At 39.9% G+C, this 21,116-nt stretch overlaps 1 protein-coding gene across 2 annotated transcripts in view; it reads right to left on the bottom strand.

The window, feature by feature from the left end:
• Window positions 1-2,398: 2,398 nt before the first annotated feature.
• The window catches only part of LOC147319433 (dynein axonemal heavy chain 11), a 40,856-nt gene continuing 22,138 nt past the window's right edge, over window positions 2,399-21,116 (bottom strand). Inside the window, exons 54-82 of one of the 2 annotated variants that reach the window (XM_086312060.1) lie at window positions 20,770-20,912; window positions 19,707-19,868; window positions 18,018-18,251; window positions 17,713-17,859; window positions 17,486-17,599; window positions 17,258-17,401; window positions 16,610-16,792; window positions 16,381-16,482; window positions 16,147-16,281; window positions 14,714-14,887; window positions 14,370-14,605; window positions 14,110-14,232; window positions 10,473-10,677; window positions 10,189-10,353; window positions 9,839-9,979; window positions 9,495-9,665; window positions 8,964-9,086; window positions 8,675-8,868; window positions 8,449-8,597; window positions 8,241-8,368; window positions 7,724-7,951; window positions 7,447-7,638; window positions 6,315-6,443; window positions 5,540-5,782; window positions 5,258-5,440; window positions 5,063-5,178; window positions 4,823-4,935; window positions 4,596-4,736; window positions 2,399-4,453 (exon numbers count right to left, since the gene is read on the bottom strand). In XM_086312060.1, the coding sequence (XP_086168186.1) occupies window positions 4,206-4,453; window positions 4,596-4,736; window positions 4,823-4,935; window positions 5,063-5,178; window positions 5,258-5,440; window positions 5,540-5,782; window positions 6,315-6,443; window positions 7,447-7,638; window positions 7,724-7,951; window positions 8,241-8,368; window positions 8,449-8,597; window positions 8,675-8,868; window positions 8,964-9,086; window positions 9,495-9,665; window positions 9,839-9,979; window positions 10,189-10,353; window positions 10,473-10,677; window positions 14,110-14,232; window positions 14,370-14,605; window positions 14,714-14,887; window positions 16,147-16,281; window positions 16,381-16,482; window positions 16,610-16,792; window positions 17,258-17,401; window positions 17,486-17,599; window positions 17,713-17,859; window positions 18,018-18,251; window positions 19,707-19,868; window positions 20,770-20,912 (4,766 nt within the window). In that variant the 3' untranslated portion in view covers window positions 2,399-4,205. Of the gene's footprint in view, window positions 4,454-4,595; window positions 4,737-4,822; window positions 4,936-5,062; window positions 5,179-5,257; window positions 5,441-5,539; window positions 5,783-6,314; window positions 6,444-7,446; window positions 7,639-7,723; window positions 7,952-8,240; window positions 8,369-8,448; window positions 8,598-8,674; window positions 8,869-8,963; window positions 9,087-9,494; window positions 9,666-9,838; window positions 9,980-10,188; window positions 10,354-10,472; window positions 10,678-14,109; window positions 14,233-14,369; window positions 14,606-14,713; window positions 14,888-16,146; window positions 16,282-16,380; window positions 16,483-16,609; window positions 16,793-17,257; window positions 17,402-17,485; window positions 17,600-17,712; window positions 17,860-18,017; window positions 18,252-19,088; window positions 19,237-19,706; window positions 19,869-20,769; window positions 20,913-21,116 lie in introns of those variants that run through there. The other variant, XM_086312059.1, reaches the window with a different exon arrangement.

Raw genomic sequence — 21,116 nt, 5'->3', positions numbered from 1 at the left:
TCTCTCCAACAAGTGTTCATCACCCTTATTAATAATCTGACACCAGCAAATTAAAAACCTGGAACTTCAACTCAGTCATGTCACAGCTGACACTAGTTCTGCTAGCCAAGTTAATTAATAACTTTATATAATACAGTCTTCGACAAAAAGGTGTAATTACCCTGTAATTAAATGTATTTTATTTGAAATTACAAAGTAATTGTATTTACCTACAAATACTTAGAGGCAGGCACACTAGAATAAGAGTGTAACAGTGATGGGCCATTTCGTAACCTTATAGGATGGAATCAGAATCAGAATCAGAATACTTTATTGATCCCTGGGGGAAATTATTTTTTGTTACAGTGCTCCATTTTAAACCAACATTAAGACAAGACAGACAATACGCTAACTAAGAATAGTACAATATATACATATATATACATACATACATACATAAGTCACTTATAAATAAATATTTGGAAAAGAAACATGTGTAGTTGTAGCAGCAAACAGTGTGTTAAGTGGATGCGTTGTACAGGGAGATGGCCACAGGCAGGAATGATTTCCTGTGTCGTTCAGTGGTGCTTTTCGGTAATCTCAGTCTCTCACTGAACGAGCTCCTGTGACTGACCAACATGTCATGGAGTGGGTGGGAGGTGTTATCCAACATTGTCTTTATCTTAGACAGCATCCGCCTCTCCGACACCACCTTGAGGGAGTCCAGCTCCATCCCCACAACATTGCTGGCCTTACGGATCAGTTTATTAAGTCTGTTGGCATCTGCGACCCTCAGCCTGCTCCCCCAGCATGCAACAGCATAGAGGATCGCACTGGCCACAACAGACTCATAGAAAATCCTCAGCATTTTCTGGCAGATGTTGAAGGACCTCAGTCGCCTCAAAAAATAGAGACGACTCTGGCCCTTCCTGTAAAGTGCTGTGGTGTTTTTAGCCCAGTCCAGTTTATTGTCAATGTGTACTCCAAGGTATTTATAGTCCTCCACAATGTCAACACTGACCCCCTGGATTGAAACAGGGGTCAAGTGTTTCCTGGTCTTCCTGAAGTCCACGATCAGTTCCTTGGTCTTTGCCACGTTGAGCTGCAGATGATTCTGCTCACACCACGTGACAAAGGAGTCGACCACAGCCCGGTACTCTGTCTCATCATCCCTGCTGATGCATCCAACCACCGCAGAGTCATCAGAAAACTTCTGAAGATGGCATGTCTCTGTGCAGTGGCTGAAGTCTGTGGTGTAGAGGGTGAAGAGGAAGGGGGAGAGGACAGTCCCCTGTGGACTGGAATAATGGAGCCACTTCTTTGTTTGGTATACATGATGTTAATGACATATTGAATGTTCTGTTATTCAACTGTCCTTTTTATTTTACCAATATAATTTTGATAAGGACTGTTCTCCCTTATCAACTTACAAGAAAAAAAATACTATAAGAATTGCCTATGTGATCTTATAATAATGGAGCCAAGTCTAACTTAATTTTTCTTTTATTCTAGTGTACCTACCTTTAAATATTTGTAGGCGAATACATTTACATTGTAATTCCAAATACAGCACACAGATGTTCTATTTAACTAGTTGTGGATTGTATTATAAAGTGTTACCTTAATATTAAATCTCAACGTCAACAAATAATTTAACGCAAGTGGAAGTTACATTTTTCAGGTGTCTCTCCCCCTCACTGGCTGAAGGCCCCAAGCAGTTGGCTGGTGGCAGGAAGCACCTCTGCCAATGATGGATCATAAGACCAATAAGATTGTCATTTAAGTGTTACTGTTCGCTCCATTTGGGTTGAAAGTGGTTTAATGTTGGAAAGGTGCGCTGTGATGCGAAATAATCAATAACTCCCTCAAATGCATTAAAGGTAAAGTAACAAGTCTTTGAATTTTTCAGGAGTAAAAAGTAGAGGTGCTTGTGCTAAAAGTAAAAAGTTGTCAGTAAAATAAATGGTCCGGTCAGGTGCAGATACCTGAAAAGTCTGCTTAAGTACCTTAATGCCATACTTTGGCCCACAATGCTGTGATTAACCAAAGACAAAACTTACAGCAGGACGAACTGTTACAGACTTTGGCATGATATCAGCTTGAAGTGAAACGTTATTACACTTGACATGTTCAAGCACTTTGTCAAACATACAAAATTGAGGATTTCAGATTTCATAGAGTACATATAAGTCACTATACTATGTTCTTATTACCTTTAACACATTATGAAAAGGTGCTTGTAGTAAACTTTTCCCGAAGTTCTCACAACCAATGGTTTTTAACAAAGAATTAAGGATCAGAGCTGAATCATACGTCGAGAGTCAGTGAAAACATGCACGTAATATAGAAAAAGGACAAAAAGGAAAAGATTGGTCTTAAAATTTCTTATTTTTATGTGTTTATTACCTAATGTGACAACAAAGTATGGGATTGTTTCATAAGGGACAAGAAAGTGACGTGTAAGTCCTGGAGGCAAACGTTGAACCATTCAAAGCTTAAAATGTGGCTTTAAGCTTTTGTAATTTTCTGCTCTGTAGCAGACTAAACAGTACAAATTATAACATTTTTATCTCAGCTTTGCAACCCCATGCCATTATGTAAAAATGAATATAACAAAAAGATAGTGACAATTTGTCAAAGTAAATATTTGGTCATAGGCAGCTTTTTATTTTAAGGCTCCACAGAGCAGCGACATCATTTGACATCATAAACTATAACATTTTTAAAGCTGTTCATAATACTGCGAGGAAACTAGACTTGATTTCATATTTTCCTTTAGAGTTTTTCAAGACAAAAAAAACCAAAAACCAAACACAATGTCTTCTTTTGGTGCTGTAAGGCAGAGTGGTGACCCAGATGCCCTTTCTGACTTTAACCAGGTGTCCCGCTTGGCCTTTAACATGCCTTATCTGAGGCACGACCCCTGCTGAGCCCGGCCCCGTACCCTGCCATTTCCTCCCAAACATTACGAGCACTGTATCATTTCCCTGTCGCCAAATGACTGGCTAGTTGCTGTGCTGTGCTAATGGGAGGAAGAGAAGGCAGATGAAGAGAAACTACAGGAAGAACGGTTCTTCATTTCCCCCCCTCGTGCAATACAATACACAGAATCAATCCTCCAGCCTCCATTTGTCTGTCTACAGCCACTTTGGCTGCAGGGAGAAATTAGGAGCAGCACAGCCGTTATTAGTGTTGAAGAAAATCTTATTTGAGTAGATAAGAGTTTGACGCCCCCCACCCCTTCAGAAAGAAACAACACCGCGATTCAGTTGCAGTAAATTAAGCGTCATAATGTTATTTTATTTTTAGCAGATAATATGGCACCTGTCTTATTTTTTTAAATCTCCTTTAACACATCTGTTTTTTCTCAGTGTAGTACATGGCCTTAACCTTGACTCTACCTCATATCCCTGACATACATTAGACTTTAAATCATGTGAATCACTGCAGATAAATAGTAACACCCCAGACATGTATCCATAACTACAAACTTTAGTCTGAACGTCCTCTCGGTTTGCAATTAATCCTGATTAAATCCATTTAAAACAATAACCTTCTACTTAAAATGACTTTCTTTAGCTTTGTTTGTCGCATAGTAGGTTCATCAGATGTTAACAGAGAGTGGAGGCAGATAAAGGATGGGTAATCTAATGTGTTGCTTTCTCATACAAAGCTATCAGTGTCTTTCAATGGGTTTTTCCAACGAGTTTGGCTGAATGAATTACACTAGTCTGTTAGTATTCTGCCTCTGCCGTAGAAAAGGTCAATGTCAAATGCACCTCATTTAAAAGTCAATAGCAACCATGCACATCATCTCCTGGGAATTCTGTCCAGGATCCCCTCCAGACAGCATTGTGTATCATTCAGTTAGTAGAGGGCAGCCAGAGAGCTTTTTTAATCTTGACCTTCCAATAAAATATGCTCCCCATCCAGAATTACATGGTCTAAAATGGAGACATAAGCTCCCAACAAATCACACCCAGGCTCAAGGGAGATGTTCAACAGTGTAGGACATGAACACAACAGGTTTAACATCAGCTATCTGCTTTTACTTGTTTACTTTACCTACAACATGCAGGATATACACACTCAAATACTGACAACACAAATACAAGATTAGAAATGTGTTAAAGTAACTAAACATGGTAAAACTATAATGACACATAATCCAATACTGTTTAAAAACATACTGCTCTTACACTGCAGTAATACTTGAATACTGAATTTCACACAGACAGCAACAAAGCCACTCCAGCTACAATCCACTTGGTAGCTGGCTGTTTGGTTCGGAGGCGGAGGGTCCACACATAAGTGTGTCCACGCTGCTTGGTGCGGTACACTGGACACTCAAAAGTGTTACTGATGTCCCGCTCCTCTGTGGGCACAGCTCTAACATACAGCACAGGCATGGCCGGCGTCAGTTCTCTCAAAACCGCCTCAGAGATGACTCCAGCCTGAGTGTCCCAACGTGCTCCTAAAGACACATGTTGCACTGTGGGTTTGACCAATTATACTTACAAGACAATAATTTTACCAAGACACAGGAAGCAAAATACTGTGAAAAATCTATATAATTTGAGTATAGCAGGATCTACTGCTGGGTTAATTATTCCGACCTTCCATGAAGAGTCCGTGGATGTAGGCTCCTTCCCGTGGAGGATGCCCAAAGTCGTCCTTCATTTTCTTTGTTACATCCACGCTCAGGGTCATCTTGTCCAGGGGCCACTTGTTTTTGCGAGCAATACTCTGCAGCACAGCTGTAAAATATGACTCTATGTTAATATTTCTGGTTCTACCGGTGCACATATGGCAATATTAATCGTTGTCTTCGTTTAGTCCTCACCGGTAAGAAAGGACTGAGGGTTAAAGAGCCCCGAAAGCCAAACAACTGCAGGTAGGACAAAATCTTGAGTCCAGCTGTCGAGCTCGTGGCAGCTACACATTAGATCATTCAACCTAAAGAATAAATAATTGTTAATAAAAAACTAGGAAGATCATTAATAGAAGCTTTTAGAGTGTGCCTATAAGGGATTATTTAAGAAGTAAGAAAAATTAGCATATAATAGGTTGACTCATAAGTTACCACTGTGCCAGTGTTTTAGTGGAGGAATAAGCCAGTCTGGCCCAGGAGTCTGGGACCTGCTCCATGAACAGTGCAGACTGCAGATTCTCCATCCTGGAGGAGAAAGTGAGTTCGCCCTGTGGACAGAGAAATGCTTTTTAATGCTACAATAATAACAGTAAAGCACCTTGCTGGCAGTCACTGTGTTTATGGTACCTTCAGACCAAGATCCAGCTCATGAAGGGACTTCTTTATCTCAACTAACAGAAGATTCATGCGCTCACACTCCTGAAAGCAAACTAAGGTGTACGGGTTTCGCTCTGTTGTCTTTGCCATAATCTCTGCCATGTTATACTCCTCAGGAAGCTTGTCAAGGATGTCTTCAATTATTGACGTGACCTAAGAAATACAATAAACTGGGATAGTGATATAGACAGGTCCCTGCACCCTCAGCAGTTTTTTTTCCCTCCCCCATAATGATTCTTTCTGCATGCAGACCTTCTCCTCTGTGCTCTGAGCTGCTCCCTCTCCTCTGGAAGAGTTCTGTGGCTGCAGTTCCAACAGAGCCTTTAAGAGGTTGTCTGAGGTGACAGTGAGGCACTCAAGCTCAGCATTTGGATGGAGACCATACAAAGTGGGATTCTCGGAGGGGAGATGTTCGTCAATATAGTGGTGGTAACCAGTGTAGTCCAAGAACGGAGGAGACAGGAACCCCGGACACAGAGAGAGATCCATTTCAAACTAGGAATTGAAAATTCATAACACAAAGACCAAAAAAATTAAAATTAAAAAAAGCTAAGCATGTATTTTATATTTTAATATCATGGACAATATACAAGTGCAAGTCTTTTCTTGCAGGCACAACAAAACATTCTTCAAAATGCAGATTCAGGAAAAAGTACTGGAAGAGAAATCTTCAAAAGAAAAAATATATGAAATAAACCCTTAATAGTATCTGTCAAAAAAGCACAATGTCTAAAGAAACAGAAAACCTAGACTGGTATTACATGCAAAACTGCAGTTTAGTATTTCACCCCCAGGGGGCACCCTTTACCTTGACAACAACTCAAAACAGCTACACAGCTATGGATTAGCCTGTCATCATAAAATTGAACACAACTCCAGATAAAAGTTTGTACCTAAATAATGAGCAGATGTTATTAAATGAAGTGAAATACATTTCAAAAGTGACACTTTTGTTTATAAAAAAATAAAAAAATAAAAAAAAATAAAGAAGATGTGAACAAATTAGGCTACATCACCTCTGCCTTACCATTTTAGGATGCATAAATTCCTGCAGGTAAGTTTTACACAGTCTTCTATCCCAGACATCAGTAATGTGTCCTCCATACATGATCTCTCCAAACAGATAACACAAGTCCTCCCAAGGCACCTGCATGAACTGCAATAGATGTTATTGACTAAAATCATATTGCAAATATAAGACACGAATGCATTGTGGTAGGTTTATTAAAATTATTCCCAGGGTTCATTTTTGTTCTCTTATAGAGACATGTTTCTATTTTCCTGATAAAAAAAAAAAAGTTTTTTTTGTTTTCAAACTTCAAGCAAACAACCTCCGAGATAGGCTACTTTTCATAATGACAACAGTAGGGAAATATAGCAAAATTATGTTTCTTATACACACTGATCTGAAGTGCGACAGAAGAGTCTTTTCCACAGCGGGAGATTGTGATCCGTGAGGGTGAAGGAGGAAGAAAAGAAGCTGTGATTCATAACAAATTACAAAAGCTGTAGGTTCACAATCATTTGTACCTGTATTGTTTTGCAAATTGCTTCCTTCATCAGCTCTAATTGCAGTGATCACTTATGTAGCGTTGTGAACTGTCACATTGGCTGCATGTAATTACATTTAGGATAACGCTTCATTGCCCTCCTAATGAATTCTCTGTATACGCACATACAGGTTACTGTTTGGTTAACATAATGAAGGACATTCGTTTTTGGAGGGCAGAATACCTGGGAGACATAATTGGTTATGACCAGAGTAATAGGAGTCCTAAGAGCAATGCATTAGCAGTTGTGAGGGGAGCAGCACCATAAGAATGGATTTTTTGTCTATGTGAAATAAAGCTAAATTACAGGTTGCGTGTTCATAGTTATAAGAGAAGAAATGTGGAATAAAAAAAGATGGGAATGAACATTTTTCACAAATAACAGTGGGACAAAAGATTTCAATAAGTAATTGGAGACACTGCAGTAATTCAACATTACTGTCTGTTAGAAATGCCAATGCTAAGTACCATTATCATTATAAATTTAGCCGGCAAAGAAGGTAGCTGCAAAAACAAATTAAAAGTTGTATTACAGTAATCGAAATGCTAAATTAAAATAAATAAAACTTAAAATGTCAGTTTAGCTGTAGAAAATAGTGCTAAACATACTTTTGTGTTGGTCTCTAAGTAGTTGTACAAGACATTAGCTGAGATTGTTAGGTCCCCCGTGCTGAAGGGGTAGTTGTTATTCCACCCTTGTGGGCCAAATTTACGGCGCTCCGTTACACAGGAATGAAAAAAGCAGAGGGAGAAGAGCATCGAGTTGAACTCTTGTTCTCTGGAGCACATATCCAGAGTGTCCTGAAAGGAGAAAGAAAACAAGTGAAGATTTCAGTGACTACTACAGTCGAAGCATATTAGAAATAAAGCATATTTTCCATTTTACCTGGCTGAAGTTGCCGAGGGCTGCGTGCAAGCTGGCATTCATTCCAGTGGGTGGCTCGTTGGTGATTTTGATGGCATTTTCCAATATGCCTCTGGGGATTACATGCTGCTCAGGACATGGCGCGGGTTCTCCGGTGATGAAAACCCGATAGCTGGGGTTACTGTCCACGGCTGTTGTCTCCAGAAGAGCATCCAAAGAGGGCAGCCACTGAGCCACCAGGTGTACATTCTGAGCATCAAAATAAAGTAGAATATGTAACAGGTTGATAGAATTTGTGCGTAAATTTTATTTCATAGTAAATGCCATGAAAACTGTCTCTCTGTGTTCTGATCTGAAACCACTGATTTACTTGGCTACAGACTTTGCCTTAAAGGAGCCATTTAGTGAGCTGATCTAGGCAATTATGGTTTTTATTGAACCAAATTTATTTCCCCTGCTCCGGGGGTTAGATAATATCATTAGGTGCTTTATAAGCCAACTGGAACTGCTGCAGTCATTGAATAATAGGATTCCCTACCTGCAAAATGACCCAGTGTCCATGTTTAGAGGCATTTTTGAGAACCCTCTCAGCCATTATCTCTTGTCCCTGTCCCAGGGACACATTGTGCAAAGTTCCCTGGTCAATGGAAAATCCCAGTTTTAAACCTGCACACAAAGACAATTTTGAAAATCTGAGCATAAATAACAATACAGGATTTGTAACTAACAAAGAATATACATCATACCAAGTTTCTCTACATCTCTGAGTGGATCCACTCCAGGTGAGAGGATGAAGAACACAGGTGTTGAGGGACCGCTGTCTTCAAACAGCCTCTCAAATTCCAGCCTGGCACTGTCCACATACTTAGCTCCCATGCTTTCCTCTACAAATTTCCTGCCAGGAGACATCATCAAAAGCTCAGTTGTGTACAATAACTAGAAACACAAATGTGCTTTAGTGAGTTTACTCACCTTAGTGTGTAGGTCATCCGATCAGGGCGAAGAGCTCTCAGGATAATCAGCTTCTGGAGGGAATTCGTATTCTTCCAGTCTTGAGGAAGCCTTTCATTTTCAGGACAGCTGGACTCAACTATCTTCCTCCAGCGATTCGGTGAGCTCTCTATGTCTCTGTCAAGTCCACTGAAGCCCTCAATTGTAGAAATTGTCTGCAACAAAGAAACACACATTGATACTTCACTTAAAAAGAGTGAAAATATGAACTTTTCATTTGTCGAATGTGTCATCTTAATATTTACTGTACCTTAATGGCCCCCCAGGCAGACATAGAGAGGAACGGCACTGGACTAACTTTGCTTGCCTCCACGGGATAGCGCAGCAAGAAGTCTAATTCCTGCATATCAATCAGTTTCTCCTTGAGCTGAATCTGAGGAGAAGTACCAAAAGCAGTTTATTATGAGCTCTCTGTTATTGATAGAATTTCCACGGCTACTGAAATAAAAATGGGAAAACTCAGGAAATGGTGCTGGGTAAACTTTTACAGGCCTCTGAATGTGAAATAGCCACATGAAGGACAGCCTTCAGAGTGCCACAGTTTCCAAGATGAAAACAGTTGGTGCAATGACAGATAATTGCATTATGCCATCAGAACCAGCCCCCTTGTCAGAACCAACTGTGTGAGCAGCAGCCACGGTGCAAGGTGTGAGAGGTAATCAATAGCAGCGTATGGTATTCCTGACTGCTTTTAATTGAAGTTAATGTGGGGGAAGAAAAGTACTTTGATTGATGAGGATGACAGGAGGCCCCACCTCTGAGGCGGTCCTGAGTCCCTCACCTGGAAGGCAGTGTGTGACAAGAAGGTTAACTTGTCTCTCTCAAACAGGCCCTGGCTGGTGTACAGGAATACAGAATAGGTGATGGCCTCACTGAGGGAGCAGACTCTGGTCCTCACATCCTCATCCCATTCGGCACGCTCCATTGCTTTATTAAACACCGAGTTAAAGGTCTGGAATGCAACAAAAACGAGGACACCATGTGTATGCAAACAAGTTTTTTTGGACTGACATCTGGTATAGAGGGACATGTTTAAGCTCATTTTTACATAAAGATAAATAATAATTGCAAAAACCACAAAGCGATATCTGTCCTCTAAGAGCACTTCAGGGGTAAAGGTTTCACCTTGAGAGAAAACTGGTACATCAGGTTAATCTTGCTGAGGTTGTCGATGATAAAGAAGAGGAGCGATGCTCTCTCAGCTGCTGGGCGGTATAGTTCTCGAGCCTCGTTGATCTTTCTCTCGTTCTCTCTGGCCTCCGCCACCTGTGAGTTCCAATTGCACAAAATGAGCTATTAGGCTCTCAGTCATGCTCCAAAACCCTCTCATTACACTTATTCCTAACTACACATCATTTGCAGCTAATGCAATAAAATGAGGTGCTTGCTGTTTATGACATTCAAAAAAAAACAAAAAAAACAAAAAAAAAACAACCGAGTGACAAAAAAAACAACAAAAAGAAAAATAGCCTTACCTTGCATTGAATGTGAGCGGCTGTAGTCTTGGTATTCTCAAGTTGCTCCACCAGAAAAATATCCCCTAGAAAATTACCATGGGCTGCAGAGAGGCGATTCAGCAGGTCATCTTCAAACCTTCTCAGCTCAATCTTGAAGTGGTTCTGCTGCGTGGTCAGCTTCGTCTTGGAAAATGTACTCAGAACAGTTCAAAACTGCACATTTTTCCTATCAGGTATTAAGGATTATCATGTAGACAAAATGCTTTACTCGAAAAAGAATGTAACTTTCATCTGTGGATTACCTTTAGTTCCTCCAAATCAGGTCTCTCCCGAGAGACTACCTGTCCCAGCAGCTGCTCCTCCAGGCCCTTAGGAGTCACGGTGAAGTTGATCAGGGTGGTCTGGGCCTGGAGCTCAGGAGGGAAATGTGGATTGGCCAACTTGGTGTGAAGAATGAGTTTAAAATTACTGTTGTAAGTGCACTCCTTGCCTCCAATTAGAATGTACCTGGATAATAGGACCACAAATATTTTTATTTATTTAATCTGAAGGACAATGAGGCCTCAACAGCATGTTGGTTATTTAGATTATAGAAGTAAGTGATAAAAAGAAGACAGCCTGGTATCGTACCCCCTTGTTAGACTTGTTACCTGGCAGGAAGTGTACTTAAAAAAAGCAAGCCATGATTATGATGAAGATGGTCTGAACTGCACTTCTGTTTTTGCCCTACAACTTTAGTTTGGCTCCAAATGTCACTTACCCTATAGACAAATATTCTTGAGTAAATATGAAAGATTATCATGGCACCAGCCAATATTTATCTGTTCCTGCATTTCAATTAAATTAGCAGTGGCTTGACGAACCTGGTGGCTTTTCATTTATCTCTAATTACCCCTTGGATGTCAGGCAAGGCCCCAATTTTTATGGCACAGGTTCCTCATGGCCTGGGTCTGGTTCAACTCTATATCTTCACAAGCCAGAATTAATGTACTATTGATAGAACCATTACTCCACCAAATTAAAGTCCTTGCTGATGGATTGGCTTGTAGTCTTCCGTCAGCCATGAAAGGAATAATTAGTATTCATTACTTCACACTCTACAACATTCCAATTATTAATGAACTTCAGCTGTGGAGACCTACGAGATCCATCATGGCCGCCCCAGCAGGTTGTATTAATCATCGACAGAAACAAGCGTGTGGGTCATCTACAAGGGATAAACTTATAATCAGATTTACTATGATGAATTGTTACGCCTGGACAGACAGGGCTTCAAAAGACGCTCGATGAACATTCGCCCGAATATTCAATATTCATGGTCTTACAAATATCAGAGCAAGAAAGATGTAAACATTTCTGAGTAGGAGATCAAAGCAGGACGTCAATATGTCGTATTTTCTATTTATTCTGCTGTTGCTTGTCCAGTTTATGGAATTTACTGTATTTTTCTTTGGTAACTGAGGTATTTGCAGAGCAGCTACTTTAGTGACACCAGTGGTTTGGAAATTTTCACCAGAATAGTGGTCGTGTTTGAAAAACCGAGTTTGAAATCAGAGAGAGTTGTCCTTTTTTTAATAATAATAATAATAATAATAATAATAACCACCATAAAAGGTCACCATATCGTCGTAACAAAGCTTAATTATTAGTGAACTACAAATGCACGAGTATCACCGCCAAAAGAATTCCCAGGGGCGATGATTTTGCAAAAAGATTTGACTGCTTCAAATTGATATTAACTTAATTGGTGGCTTTTTAGAATAGCCATTGCTTACAAACATTAAATTGTTAATTAATTAAACTCTGGTGATTACTAATAATAGTTGCTAATATTAGTAAGTACTAATTTTATAATGATTTTATTTATTATGAGGTTGTGTATATTATTATGTTTATGCCAGAAATTATATAGTTATAATGTTTTATGTAAAACATCATTACTGAGTAAAGAAATTCTATATTTAAAAATGGATGTAACCACTTTGATGACACACACAAGTTAGTAAACTCCGATTGTAAAGCCTTGGACTTGACATTTTTGCTCTCTGCATATTGATTTTCTGAAACTACACAAGACGGAGAGGAGAGGTGGAACTAAATGAGAAACTGAACATAGTGCACACACATATTGTAGCGACCTATTATAATATCCTGCTTTATCCTCCTCTTTGACTCTAATGGGGACCATAATTTACCAAATTTACTTGATGTTGTGTCACATTCAGCTCGTAAATTCATCAGGAAGGTGTTTACTGAGGTTACAGACCAAAGGAACCAGAGGGTAATTTTATACAAGTGGATATTTTCTTCTTTTCCAACCAGAAGTTCACTTGCTGCTGGCCATTAGAAAAAACTCCAACACTAGCTCACTTTTCAGACCTGGAAGCTAGATCCATCACTTTCAAACTAAGGACTATTACAACACCAAGCCAAAGATATAAACATCCAAATGTTTAACAAAAAACAAAACAAAAAAACCCCCACAAAAATTAACAAATTTCAGTGAAATATGCATTTCTTGCTTTGTATGCTTAAAACAGATTCACACTACAGCCAATAAGGCACATCTGTTCATCAAGGAAAAGCTTGACTAAGCCAAGACTGCTAGAATGCAGCAAGACCAGACAAATCAGTAATTAATTTAAGAACTAAACAGTTCACTTGTCTCCAGTGCTTCACACATACAATAAAGCAATACCTATTATACTTATTATATTCAATTCAGTTTTATTTATATAGCTCCAAATCACAACATCAGTTGCCTCAAGATGCTTTATATTGTAATGTAGGCAGTGACCCTACAAGAATACAAAGAAAAGAGAGAAAACTGCAACAATCAGAAAAACCCTTATGAGCTAGCACTTTGGCAACAGTGGAAAAGAAAAACACCCCTTTAACAGGAAGACACCTCCTGCAGAACCCACATAATTTCCTTAGGGATTAATAAAGTATTCTGATTCTGAATCAGATTCAGAACCAGGTTCACGGAGGGGCAGCCATCTGCCACCACTAGTTGGGCTGGAATCGAGGGTCTAACTTAGTGGATTTATTGTTGGATGTGAGTCCTGTTTGTGTGTGAGAGTTGTTATAGTACTTGAAAGTAACTCTAACCATGACTATAAGGACACTGTATTGTTTAGGACACTATGATATACATTTTCTTTATATGATATTAATTTTTCATTTTCAGTAAATAAATTTAAATAGCAGCACTATTTGACAAACTTAATGATATAATTCACAAATATGACCCCACTCTGGTTAAAAGAAATCCAAATGTAGTGTAAATGTATAAATTAGTCCACAATTGCTCTAAAGGTACAGTATGGAGACAAATACGAGCAAACCACCTACAGTTACAGTGTTTAGTTAGGTTACTGAAGCTGACTTGAGTCTTTCATGGTGATAGACGACTTATGAATTTATTATGTTAGATGCCATTTTTCTGTAGGAGACAGGAGTCTTTTTACATAACCATGACTGTGCCGAATTCAGCCTTTACGCTTAGGCTAAGCTGTTCAATATTCATTGCACCTAAAGAATATGAACACACAAATATACATCCATCACCAGTCTTGAGGGGCCAATCAATACGTTGGCCTCAGGGATTCAGGCGATGTGCCGCAAAATTCATTTATAATCTAAAGAGCAGGCAATAATAATGCATTCAGACATGTCTTACTGGTGCTTCAAAGCTCAGTGAGATTCAACCATCTGGCAAATGTGCTTCTATTGTCTCACATGACAGATGCATTGGGACAAGTTGTGGGTATATCGACTTATGAAGGAACGGTGATGCAAAAACCGCATATTGATTTAAAGCATTATTTGGCGTGCAACAGCACCAATGCTACGTAACAGAGCAGTAGTGGGGTTTTTTAATGATCTTTGCAAGCTAAAAAATGCTTAAACGTGTACTGTTCATGTTTTAGTACCAACCTTCCTTGTTTAATAGTTTTCCTGCCTAGTAGAGGCTCCAGAACCGGGTCTACCTTTTCTGGCAGGTTCTCTATCACGACAGTTTCCCCAAAGACAAGAGCTTGTTCAATCACATCTAAACAACTGTATAGAAAGAAAGAAAAACAAGAAAAAGAAACATGACTGGAGCTGCAAATTTTTAAGTTTCATGAGCACTCACTGACACGAGTAATACAATCACACTGTGACAGCAAAACTGACAATAATTTACCGCTTCTCACCCTTTCTGTCCAAGCTGCACCACCCTCAGCTCTGACGCTAGCTGATTTCTGATCCACTTGATGCCCTGCTGCTGTGGGTCAATGATGAGTGGCCAACGCTCACTGGTGGTCAGGATGGCCGCGTTCTCAATAGACATCCTATCATTTGGCAGACCCTGGTTATGCCAAGCAGCCACGGTGGCATCATCTGTAAGCATGAGGACTGGATCCAGGCCGTCTGTCAGGGGTACAGAGACCTGGAACAGAAACACAGGAATGATGTCATTTTGGTTCAAGCACTGGTGGCTGTGCACTCCAGTTCAGACTCAGAGAAAGAAGGATGGTAGTGAAAGTATGTTGCTTACATTCAGAGATCTAAGGAAAGGAATCCACTTGTTGTTAAAAAGCTCCACACGATACTGGCTGGTAAAGTAACCCATGTAGGAGACAAATGCTGACGTGAGGAGCACATCACCACACAGGGTTTTCTTTTGCTTTTCAAACTGGACAATTTTCAGGGACCAGCGCTCCTTCTCTGACTATAAGACACAAACAGCAAGCTTCAATATCATCTTTAAAAAATACACACAAAATACCAAAGAGAGCAGTCCATCTCATGACCATTTACATCAAGAAGTAAACAATCTGTGCTTCTGAATTATGTGCATCCTAGGCAGCTTCCCACTGCTCACATTTATCATGCAAACTAAGAAGATGTAAGCAGTAAAGCATACAACTGCAATTCCCTTACAATAACTCTGGGTGTTTGGCTGTAGATTCACTCGGCATCAATTTAGCATTCATTTAAACCTTCAATACTGTGACTGTGACAGCCTACAACAATAAATCACGCATGGCATTTTCTTACAAGGGGCTGTGGATCTAGAATATGTCACATAATAAATTCTCAGACAGTTAAAAATCACTATAATTTTACTCTAATGTATTATGGATTGCCTGTAATATCACTCAGTCTGGGGTGAGACATTGTTAATTTCCAACAGCTGTTGAGGCTTTGAGGTAAGTTAATGATTAAATATAGACGGCCTGATTTATTAGTCTGTACACTATTGCTTCCAGGTCAATGCCATAAAGACAAAACATTTATCTTGATATGCTTAAAAGCCAAACCGTTCCATGCAAACCGCATTTATTTTCTGGAATAAGGAAGTCGAACTTGCAAAATGGCCACTGAAATGACCATATTTTATTTCATATTAGCATCCATAAAGATAAAGATTTGGCTGACTAAAAAAGACATGCAAAGGAATGCAGCAAAGTTGAATGTTATATTAAACCAGCTACATAAATATGCAGCTATCGACATTTATATTCTCCACATTCCATAATTTCCCATCTGCACTTTTTCAAATAATTTAAAAAAAAAAATAATTTTTTTACTCTTTGGACAAGCTCAGAAGTGCTCACACATCTACCATACAGACACAGGGTAGTGTTAGTGTAGACCTCTTGCCATTTCTCTTCACTCCTCAATTTGGAAACTGCTCAGCCAGCCAGTTGCCCAGTTCAGCCATGCGTTTTCAGTGGTCCAGCCCTCTCTACCTGTCTCACAAGTCCCCGGTATGCTGCTGGGCTGGGCTGTAAAATCTCCCTTTGCCTGATCTGCTCACACAACTGTCAGGCCATCCTGCCAGGACATAACAACTTCCAGTCCAGATTACTGATGCAATTCTATTACCAGCACCTCTCCATGCATATCTCCAGCAAATTGACAGTTAACTGTATGCCAGGTCAGCCCCAATGACACGACCAAACTCCTCTATCTCCCCTTGTTTACCATTAAGCCCTTGACTAGTCGGTTGGCCAGCTCTATGGTCTGGGTGGTACGCATCACCTCCTCCTGACAACTGATTTTCTCAGCTGTAGCCATTTCATACTGAGCTGTTATGTTCTGGAGGCTGGCATCAAGATCCTATAGAAACAAAAGGAAGGAAGCCATGCAAATTAAAAACGATAAAGAAAATGCAGTATTTAGACTGAGTGACTTAGGTAAGAATAACATTGTACTCACTGCCAACTTCTTTTGAAGTGCCAACAGTTTGGCTGTTGCTGTTTCTAGCTCTGCATTAGCTTGTGACAAGGCATGCCTTTTTGGAATCACCTCACAATAGATCTGCAAAATAAATAAAAAATAAATACAGCATGTGTGAAAAAAAACAACAACTTTAAAATGAAGAATAAGATTTCTCATAGGAAACATAAGAAACTGCCTTAGAGTTTATTTGAATGCAATGGCTGACCTCGTAATATCTCACAATATTAATGGTCCAGGCACAAAGACCAGCTGCAGCTGTAGATTTGGTCCAAACTAGATCAGGGTGAAAGTCTGGGTTTCTCAGATATTCTTGTTTCACCACAGTCAGGCATGACTCAGGGATGTGCTCCTTATCATACGACATCAAGGCCTGCAGGAAATCATCCACCTGACACACAAAAACCAAAACAAATGAGACAGCATTTGATGAAGGCTGAAAATGGAACACAAATAGAGCATGTTGCGAATCATAACCACTTCAAACACTTTAATTCTTTGCTTACAAAAGAGAAAGTCCCACAAAATGAGGGTTATATTTGATTCCTCTCATCAACAATTCTTAGGATTAAGTCCTGTGGTGAAAAATTTTAAAAAGTGATACCCGAAGCTGGCATCTAAAATAATTAATCAAATGCAATTAAAACCAAACGTTTTCCAGTCACACTTGCATTAACAGAAGCAAGAAGCAGAGGAGGGAGGTTTGCACACTTGCTCCAACAGTGAGTGAGCAAATTCATAGAGCCATCCAGCTGTAATGTGAGCACTGGAGTTGGGCAGGGCCAGGGTCAAGGCCCACTCACAAATTAGATTGACATTAATCAGGCAGATGCAATTGACATGATGATGGCTTAACCTTGCCCATGAAGGCCCGTGCTGCCTTCCAGCTCCGATCCTTAGGCACTCGACCACGAGGGGCCAGCAGGACCATCACAGCTGCTGCTACATTGATTACTGCTGCCGGGGGGTTTGGAAAGGCCTTCAGCTCAGTAAGATTCACCTGAAAGAATATTATATAACATTATATATTGAGAAAGACTGCAAATTTTTACGTAATTCTGTCTAGTCTGATAAAATCTAGTACCTTGTTGAGGGTGTTCAGTGCTGCTGTGGCGGCTGCCAGTAACGGCTCTGCCTTGGATAGGTCATTTTCACACTCCTTCTGTTTGACAGCAATTTCTGCCTGGATCACAGCAACCTGCACAAAAGCAACCATAACAAATTGGATTCCACACATCTATTTAACAATGTGGTCTGTAGAGTGCAATGCCAAAGAATGTGTGTTATACAATATGTGACAGGACTAGTCACCTTTTGTGCCTCAACATCTGCAGCCTCTCTCTTGCTGCTCACCCTCTCAGTTTGCTGTCCAATCTTAGCAATCAGAGCTTCGATGTTCTCATTTTTAAGGGTCAGTTCAGCATCTTGGGATGCAAGTTTAGCTTTTAGATCTTCAACCTGTATATATAAGAAAGAAACATACTCACAATACTTCAATATGTGAAATACTTAATGTCATGGAAAAGCATAAAAAAGGAAGTACTGTTTGTTGTTTACCTTAGCCTAACATCTCTTGCCCAGAAATCAGTCGCCTACAGTGCAGATTAAAGATTTACCTGAGCAGCAGTGGTTTGGAGTTTCTGAAGGCCGCTGTCGAGTCGGTTCATCTTGTGCTGAAGCTGAGCCCGGCTTTTCTCCAGAAGGTTTCTGTACAGGGTGATTTGCTGGAGAAAGCTCTTGGGGGTGGTGTAATTGTACCTCTTCTCATTGCGCTGGTATTTTTCACTTGCCTGGTTGACACTAGTGTGAACATAGGCCATGAAAAGACTGATGGATTCCTGGACGGCAGGCTGTAAAAATAAGCAGACAAGGGGGGAGAGGGGCGAACAGGGTGAGCTGGATTGAGTGGAGTTTAACATCCCAGGCCTGATGGGAACTGAAATATTATCTTCATAAATTTTGAATTCATCTACAAGTTTTGCCATCTTACTTGGCCGGCCCTGACTTACTCAATCTGAAATTTAGGTGCAGCTAGCAGAAATGATTATGCTTTGAAACCTCTGTGAAAATAATGTGTTTAGACCACTGACGTGCAAGCTTGTAAAACATGCACACTGCTTACATTATATCTGGTGGCCTCCAACTTTATAAACACCATCTACTGTGACCATAATACTGCATCCTGACTTGGTATTCATCATACGGCACACAATGACACACAGCCTGCATTAATCACACAGTTAGTGATCAATTAAAGCAAAAACAAATGATCAGAGAATACAAGGATCAAACCTGACCATAACTCACAAAAAGCCATTGTTAATGATCACAGAGCCACAGGGAAAAAATCATTATTAATTAAGATCTGACACAATGCACTTGACAAAGCGTGCTGTGCTCTGTTGAGATGCGACAGAAACTCTCTGATTGGCCTTGTGTAACAACTATTAGCAGGTTGTGCATTTCTAACTTTAAATGAATGATCATTTCATTTCTTGCAGTCCTGCCTCTTTAAGAAGATAAACAATCATTAACAATGGTTTAATAAATTACTTTACATGTACAGTTTCACATTGTTTTTGGTTTCTTCTCCTCTGCACCTATAAAGATATACTTTTCATTTGATTTGATTATACTATTTAAGCTCTCATACATATATTTTGGTTACAGGAGAACTTTAGTCCTACCTCCACCCTTGTGCACGAATCTACTACAGCTGCAACATCCCCTAATCATCGTCATCATCATCATCACACAACTTCTAAGCACTACAGCTACTATTACAACAAGACACGCCTGCACATGAACATGCACAACACTCAAGAGTGGAAAGTAATGGTCTGGCACATGTTCACATATGTGATGACGCTTCCTGGTTGTGACAGCTGTGCCACCTTAGAGGGTCGTTATGTGCTTAATCACTCTTCTCTCATTAACATAAATGAGTCTGGGTTGTGATCATTCCACTGCCATGATGGAAAACAATGATATGCTGCACTCACTGAGTGTCCCCAGGCATGTGTTCGGCAATTTGTCAGAACCTCAGAAGAGAACTAATGATGAAGGATCCATGGAAAACTTAATCCAGCTGCACAGCAATAATTACAAGGTGTTCATTAAAGTCCAACTGAGTCCCAAATATCAGGGTACATGACAAACCTAGGCAAGATACAGTACCAGCTGCATACATATCTGACAGCTGATATTGTTTTTTTTAGTAATTTGGCACATGTTGTGTTGTACAGAATATGACCGTTAAGTTATAAGACATTATGAGATATTGTTCTTGAGTTCAAAAGCCTGACCTCAATGCCTTCAACTTCTTGGATGAACCTGTAGCTGACTGACTGCAGAGCTTCAGGGGTCCAAGAATAAAACCAGTCGATGATTGTGGAGTTGATGAGGGCTGGAAAGTGACGAGCCCTAACCTGCAGAACACTGCCCACAGGAGAGAAACACAGGACTACCTGCAAAGAAGAAAGCAAAGAGAGAAAGTCTACCATGTGCACTAAAAGATTAGTAGAAACACACTTCATCAAAGAGTACACGTAGGAAAATCAACACAGGTCACAGACATTGAAATGATGCATCTCCAAAGGGAAACTGGCAGCAGCCTGGGCCCCCACTTTCAACACCTTGGCACATAGACAGGAGCTACATTCCCAGTTGGCTGGAGCAGACGGTGACGCTACCAGAGGCCCTGGCGCAAACACTAGCTGGATGGCATACATGTGTAGTGACTGAGAAAAGAATTTCCTTCCTTTTAACCCCCCCACTTTGTCAGGCTTGGTTAATTCAGCTTGTTAAACATATTTAGTAATATTAAACAGCAGCTGTGCTTTTAATTTCCCCAGCTCAAATCTAATGTATGTGTAAGAATTTCTCTTTATTTTAGTTTGTTTGTTTGGTAGCAGAATTTCTCTAAAAGGTATGAATGGATTTGCATGATAAATTTACCAGTAGTAGGATTTGACCCAGCCTGGAGGTGATTAACTTTTGGAGTCAATCCTGATCCAGATTGGGATCCGGGTGTTTTGGGGACAAAGACAGGGCAAAAATGAAACATTTCAATTCTTACTTTTTAACAGCTTATAATAAAATTGAAATGAGAAAAGAGAGAGGTTATTCCAGATGTTCTTCGGGATCCGGGCACTCAATTCATGCAGTGTATTTTCAGCCCTGAATTCATCCAGAGCTAATAATCTCACTTTTTAATGTCAGCCTTCAGTGCATAACTGGAACCTTTTAAAGGATCAGGGGGTAGTTGTTGTTGTAGAAGACAGATTACCATTAAAACTCTAACAGAACATGTTAAATTTAAATGCATTGGTGGATTAAAAAAAACATACGAAATCTGAAAGACTAAACCTTGAGCTGTAGTCCCACTCGATCTGTGAAAAATTTCCAACAGTTTTCCCTGTTGTCCAGAAGACCAAGGCCTCGCACATCAGCTCTCACCCCAGACACAATACTTTCAATCTCCTCCTCACTGAAAACCTCAGGAACTTCCCCTGTACAGCAAAACACAGTCATTATTACAGACTAGCAAATGCTAATGATGGATATTCAGAACAGAACAATCTTAGAGGCTGAATGCATTTGAAGTATGATTGTACTTCACAATCATAAAGAAAAAATGCTACATATACCGAACAGGTATATGAGTCAGGTGAACAGATGAAACAACACAGTGTAAATTAATTTGGAGTTTGGGT

The sequence above is a fragment of the Aulonocara sp. 'chitande type north' Nkhata Bay genome, linkage group LG11, assembly GCF_057382095.1.
Source record: "Aulonocara sp. 'chitande type north' Nkhata Bay isolate Kocher_YH1m ecotype deep benthic linkage group LG11, A_spYH_male_GT1.1, whole genome shotgun sequence".
NCBI classification, from domain to species: Eukaryota; Metazoa; Chordata; class Actinopteri; order Cichliformes; family Cichlidae; genus Aulonocara; species Aulonocara sp. 'chitande type north' Nkhata Bay.
The sequence above is the reverse complement of the archived record's forward strand: the minus strand, read 5'-3'. Positions and strand labels throughout refer to the sequence as shown.